Source organism: Lolium rigidum, chromosome 6 (genome assembly GCF_022539505.1).
Source record: "Lolium rigidum isolate FL_2022 chromosome 6, APGP_CSIRO_Lrig_0.1, whole genome shotgun sequence".
In the NCBI taxonomy this organism is placed as follows: domain Eukaryota; kingdom Viridiplantae; phylum Streptophyta; class Magnoliopsida; order Poales; family Poaceae; genus Lolium; species Lolium rigidum.
The window spans coordinates 294,602,482-294,609,260 of NC_061513.1; the positions used below are offsets into that span (position 1 = coordinate 294,602,482).

General features: G+C 50.2%; 1 protein-coding gene across 1 annotated transcript; it reads left to right on the forward strand.

The window, feature by feature from the left end:
- Positions 1-3,987: 3,987 nt before the first annotated feature.
- Positions 3,988-5,622, forward strand: LOC124664399 (putative F-box protein At2g02030). Its single transcript, XM_047201930.1, has 2 exons — positions 3,988-4,176; positions 4,561-5,622. The coding sequence occupies exons 1-2, from the start codon at positions 4,093-4,095 to the stop codon at positions 5,620-5,622; spliced, it is 1,146 nt and encodes a 381-aa protein (XP_047057886.1). The 5' UTR covers positions 3,988-4,092.
- Positions 5,623-6,779: the final 1,157 nt, after the last annotated feature.

Here is a 6,779-nt window from a genome sequence, read left to right on the forward strand (position 1 = left end):
ACCTAATATACTTGTCAGATGTATATGTGCACTAGTTCGGCGAAGAGATAGTGAAATACAAGTAATATGGATGATTATAAGTAGTAATTGCAATCTGAAATAAAAATGGCAGCAAGCGAACATGTAGCAGAACTTGTTGGAAACGGTGTTTCAATGCTTAGAAACAAGGCCTAGGGATCATACTTTCACTAGTGGACACTCTCAACAGTGATCACATAATTGAATAAATAAATGCTACTTCAAACACTCTCTTGTTGGATAACAAACACCATTCATTGTGTAGGGCTGCAAAAGCACACCTCAAGCCGGAGTAAACAAGCTCCACAACGTCATAAAGGAATCACACACAATGCGCACACTGTCACCATCACACCGTGGAGAGTGATTCCGGAGTTCATATTAAAGTAACCTCTAGAGTGCATAATAGACAAGAGCAACATGTACATATTCAACTAGATTACAAAGCTCATGATCACATAAAGATCACACCATGGGAGAGAGATATGAACCACATAGCTACCGGTAGAGCCCTCAGCCTCGGGGGAGAACTAATCCCTCCTCATCATGGGAGACAGCAACGGCGATGAAGATGGCGGTGGAGTCGATGGAGATGGATTCCGGGGGCAATTCCCCGTCCCGGCGGCGTGCCGGAACAGAGATTCTGTCCCCCGAAACTTGACTTCGCGATGGTGGCGGCTACGTAACTTTTCGTGGAAATGACTCTCGGTACTAGGGTTTTCGCGACGGAAGGATTATATAGGCGAAGGGGCAGAGTCGGGGGACGCCCGAGGGGCCCACCCCATATGGCGGCGCGACATAAGGGTGGGCCGCGCCCCCCTATGGTGTGGCCAGCTCGTGGCCCCCCCTTCGTCTCTCCTTCGGACTCCGTGAAGCTTCTGGAAAAATAGGTACATGGCCTTTTATTTCGCGCAATTCCGAGAATATTTCCTGTGTATAGTTTCTGAAACCAAAAACAGCAGAAAACAGGAACTGGCGCTTCGGCATCTTGTTAATAGGTTAGTCCCGGAAAATGCATAAAAATGATATAAAGTATGAATAAAACATGTAGGTATTGTCATAAAACTAGCATGTAACATAAGAAATTATAGATACGTTGGAGACGTATCAACCTCCGCCACCACCAATAGCTAGCGCTACAGCTATGTTAGATGACCTCAAGAAATTAGAGTCATCCATTCTTAGCCAAATGAAAGCTACGATGTCGGAGTTGCTTGCCCCAAAACCAAACCCCATCATTGATCCTAAGGTGGGTACCGAGTTCTCCACACCACAAGCTAATCATTTCCCTCTCTTGAACTTTGTCCCCGAAAAGGAGAGAGCTAGAGAAGAGGAGAATCGTGGAGACTCCGGTACCTCATCTTCTAAAGGGAAGGATGAGCCAAGAGGTGAGGAATATTTAGGGGGTAATCACGTGGTGCCACCACCAAGTAATTATGCCATAAAATGTTCCAATTCCTATACCACGTATAGTCTCACAAGGACCACCACCTTTGCTTCACTGTACAAATTTTGAGAGTTGGCAGTTCTTAATGCATTCCCATGTGCGCAGCTCATCTACGAAACTTTGGCGCATTATTGAGGAAGGATTCAAGCCACATGATCCACACAATCTCTCACGGAAGGAGGTGGTTGATGACCAGCTCAACACCACCGCCCTTCACATGATCCACATGGCGGTGTCTCCCGAGGACCGACCTCACATTCACACTCTCAAGACCTCCAAGGAAGCATGGGATAAACTCGACAAGATCTTCCTCGGAAATGAGAGCATCCAAAGCTCTCGTTTCGACGAAGTGAACAACTTGGCCGACAACTTCATCATGATGGAAGGAGAATCCGTCGAAGAGATGTACCGACGTCTTGTTGCTCTTTCCGTGCAAATGTGTGACCATGTGGCCACGTTTGTGGATGACAATTGGATCAAGATGAAATTCTACAACTCTCTCCTCCCTTATGAGGTAGTCAAGTTGACCGCCTTCCGCCAAAATGCCAACTTCCGCTCCATGACATCAAATGAGTTCCTTAGCGAGATCATCGCTTTGGATATCTCGAAGAAGAATGCGGATGACCTACTAGTAAGGGCACAGAACGCCCGCAAGCCCAATCTCATCTTGAAGGTCAAGGAACATGAAGAAAGTGAAAGTGACGAGGATCCCTTTGAATAGAGTTCAGATGAATTTCAACTAACTAGCACGAGTACATGGCTCTCGCCGCCAAGAACTTTTGGGACGGCAACAAGACAAGAAGCTCAAGGCCAAGAGGCAACTCAAGATTCTCTCCTCGTGATTCTCCAAGAAGTTTCTCCAAGAGCCCAAGAGAAGGGCAAAATGCAAGAACTTGCTACAATTGCGGTCACAGGAGTCACTTCGTTGTGGAGTGACCCTTTGAAAGAAGAGAAGAAAATGGTGTGCTTCGGCGATGGGAGGGGGCGTATCTTGGTCCACGAAAGCACGGGGATATCCCCCGGTCGACGTGCCATATAGACATGTGGCTCGCTGCTTTTAGCAGCCTGTTCATTGACTCAGAAAGTCTTGTTAGCGATGGTGCTTTTTTGGATCTTGCAATGGTGAAGGGTCAGCGTCTGACTTTGTGTTCGTCTCGGTGACGCTGGAGTTGGGCAGCGGCCACGGTCTACGGTGGCTGCAGGAAACCCTCCCTAGGTATCGTTTTGTATTTCTCGTTCCTTTAAAATTTTATCTGCGAATTTAGGATGATTATTTTATCCTGGTTTATCTTTTAATTTACACATATGTTGCTTCATGTGACTTGATTTTCAATTACTAAAACTCCTAAATTGCTCCTTTGGAGACCGGTGAATGCGCCCAAATTCCCCCCTCCACTGCGCATCGCCTCGCCGAGCACAAAGCCCTCGAATCCGACGAGCATTCCTACGTACGCCATCGCGGACCAAGACCGCCGTGCCGCCGCCGACCTAGCCCCGCCGACGTCGCGCCCTGCCTGCTCTGCGCCACCGTGCGCGCAACAAATCACCCGCAGCGGGCGCGCGTGCGTGCGTGAACTCCGCCGCGCCACCGAGGGCAGAGCCAAAGCCTTCTCCGTCGACTCACGCGCGGCAGGAGCCCTCTCCCCCGACGTGCGCCCGGAGCCTCTCCACCGACTTCCTGCACGGACCTCACCCGCCGAGGCGCGCCAGGATTCTACCTGCTGCAAGACCGCCGCCCCCACCGCGCACCAAACCACGCCGGCCGCCACCGTGTGACGGCCTGCTCCAACCCCAAAGAGATCATCTCGCAGGTGAATCCCGCGCGCCCCCTCAAACCCCCTTCCTAATTTGTCGGTTATGTTTACCTTGTATAAACAAACCGCGAATCCAGCCCGACCGATTCGTCGTTTATCAGCGAAATCTGCCTATGACGTTCCTCTTGCGTCCTCTAAGTCCCCTGCGTGCCTCAAGTACAAAGGACGACTGGTTGACGATTGCTTATACGTCTTGAAGTCTTGTTAAGTACGAACCCGTACTTATTGCTGCTTCTACGGGATATAACCGGGCAGGTATGAAGATATGTTCGATGAAGACGACGTTAGCAAGGTTACCCTTCCGGCTTGGCCTGGGCAGGGTTATGGACGCCGCTGATTATCTTCAGGACTCTTAGTCCAATTTGTATCTTGTCCGTACTCGGACGTATTTGATCTTCTGTATGATTTGGATCTTTGTATGTATCTATTTGTATCTTGCCTCGTTGGAGTCGCTGTTGTAATATATATGTATCTTGTGGGTTCTATTGTAATCCTGTTGTAATGTTACCGCTCGTGTTAACTCCTCTGGCATCACGTGTGTGATTGTCGCGCACGTCGTGTGCGTGATGCGTGCTGTAGAAATGCTAATTTGCTTCCTAAACGCGGGCTGCTGATGCTTATAGGCGACGCATTTATATTTGTTGCCGTAACTATCAGTGGAGATCGATTGTTTCACACTTTTACGCATTACAGGAATGTGCCACCATGTAATTAGTACCAAGCGTATAGATAATCACTGGTGATGGCACGCCCACGAAAACCTGCTCCCCATCTCCTCTTCTGGGGCTAGATACACCATTAAACAATACAAGGATGCGATGCTTCTTCCTACCCCGTAGTACCAACACGAAAGTCCCATACGGATATGGTGGTGCTTCCTCATCTTCAGTACAGAAGGTGCTCGCTTCCTTTGTTGGCTGTAAAATATGCTGTGAGATGACACCTTAGTGTGATATGGATTATTCATTTCCTGCAACTGCAATATGTTTGTAAAACTTTTCCCCCAAAAAATAGATTTAACTTGGACCTGGTTGATAGTTTTGTGCTTACAGTTTCTTTCGGTTTTCGAAAACTTCATTTACATGGTGATTTGATGAACTTATCATGCCCCAAAGTCATATTCTTTCGCAATTTGTTTAGTAACCTGCATTCCTATTTGATGTTGCATATAGAAATGCATGCTAAGAATTCACTACATAACTTTTGGTTAGCTCCAACTTGCAGAAAATTTCATGTCCATTTATGTTGAATCCATCATTAATCCCTTGCTGCATGTACCAGTACCACGCCATGGACATGAAGGTTTGCAAGAGGAGAAAGACGACCAAGCTGCCTCCTCCGGCCGAGCTGCTGGACGAGCTTGTCACTGAGATCCTCCTCCGGCTGCCTGTCAAGTCCCTCCTGCGGTTCAAGTCTGTGAGCAAGGCGTGGCGCGCAATCATCTCCGACCCCTTCTTCATCCGCTCGCATCTCCAGCAATCTGCCTCCAGATGGAGGCAGAACCCATCGCTGCTCGTCACTCCGCACACGCTGTTTCACGTCATCGAGGGCGAGCCTTGGCCTTCCACCTTCTCCACCGATATCAGCTTCTACCAGTGGCAGCAGCCCTCCTCCGAAGAGGAGGAATCTGAGGCGAGGTTCGTCATGCACACCGACGACTTCCTCGAGGAGTTCAACTCGGTGTGCTACTTTGCGCACTGCGACGGCTTGGTGGTGGCCCCTACCAACACCAACGTCTACCTCTTCAACCCTGCCACCAGGGACGCCATGCGGCTGCCTATCAACAACCGCAACAAGATGTACCAGTACCAGGCCTGCCTCCCAGTAGGGCTTGGCCGGGACCCTCGCACCGGCAGGCACAAGGTGGTCCGGGCCTTCTACCGCTCCAGGGACCCTCTCACGGGCGTCCACGACATGGGGATGGAGGTGTTCACTGTTGGCGTTGATTCAGTTTCATGGAGGGAAATCACGCCCAATCCACTGTACCCTGTCACCGTGTGGATCACCCCTGTGTTCGCCAAGGGGGCACTGTTCTGGATCATTGACAAGCCCGGTCTCGATCCGAGCCCATGCGGCATCCTCCGCCTCAGCCTGGACGATGAGAGCTTCAGCGTCACACACCTGCCCGACTCGCTGGACCCTGCCCTGGACGACTCCTTCATCCTGGACGAGGTGCACGGCGAGCTCTTCCTCACCGCCTTCAGCAGCAGCGAGCTGTCCCGGCGGAAGCCCTCAACATCTGGACGCTGGTGGAACAAGACACGCGATGGGAGCACCGCTACACCCTCGACATCTCCAGGATGGCGCGCCCGGTGGCTCTCCTCCCGGGTGGCGGCGCGATGATCCTAAGGGCGTCGCACTACATCAGCCGTTACGATCTGCAGACGCATCAGATCGACACCATATGCGAGCTGGATCGCCTGAGGTACCAGCACGATGGCACGACCGAGGAGGATGCTGGGTCTGGGCAGGAAATCTTTTACTTCAATGTAATACCTTACACCGAGAGCCTGGTCCGAATTTGAATAACTGTTGCTGCTTAGCAGAGTTCATTTGTTGCTCTTGCTCTTGCCATATTTTTAATTAGTATGTGTTTTGACTCTCTCAAAGGAAGCAAAAAAAGAGCTTCTCTGGAACATGTTTATCTGAGGTTGTCATTCCCGCTTATTGGAATATTTGTAAGCAAATGAACAGGTTTTATATTTGAAGGGATTCGACCCAGATTCTCTGCTAGGAAGGCTGGCTTCGCTGCAGAGATCACTCTTCTTCAGTATAGAGCGAATGCCCCAATTCTGCAAAAACTTGTTGCCAACAATTTGTAAATGCTGTAGTTGTAGTTGTAAACATTTTTCTTCGTAGATGTTGCTTTAATACTCTTACTCATTACCAGTAAAATCAATCGGCAGCCCTGTTTTCAGATCCTTTCATTCAGGTTTTATAGAAAATAATAAGGTAAATACTATATAACGGAGTCCGATGGTAGCTCATTCGTCGGACGTCTCCGGAGACGTCGATATACCTCCCGATCGTGCGGCTCCCCTTCCCTTTCTACTCCCAACCTTCTGAAAAAAATAATGACCATTTTGGAGAGTAAATAACGAGGCAGTTATTGCCTCCCTTAACGACGCCCAGTTCAGCGCCAACTCCACCCAGGCCCAGTTCGACGCTTCTCCCCATCCCGTCGTCCTCGCCCTGCTCCCCATCCCGCTGCTCCCCGTCGTCCTCGCCCTGTCCTCCCTGACCTCGCCGCAGATCTTACCCCGCCCATCCAAACCAGGCCGACCACCGGCGTCCTCGCGCACGATTGGGGGTCAAGCATCTCCGCCGGCACCATCTACTGGCGGCCGACACAGTAGTGGATTGAGGCGGATCAACCCGGCCCAATCTCAGCTCCCGACGGTGCTTCATCTCTCATTGTCACCGATTTGGTCCTTTCGACGGCTACGCGACCAGTGTAGAAGGTAATCTGGGTCTCCATGTGTTGCTACTGTATAATCAAT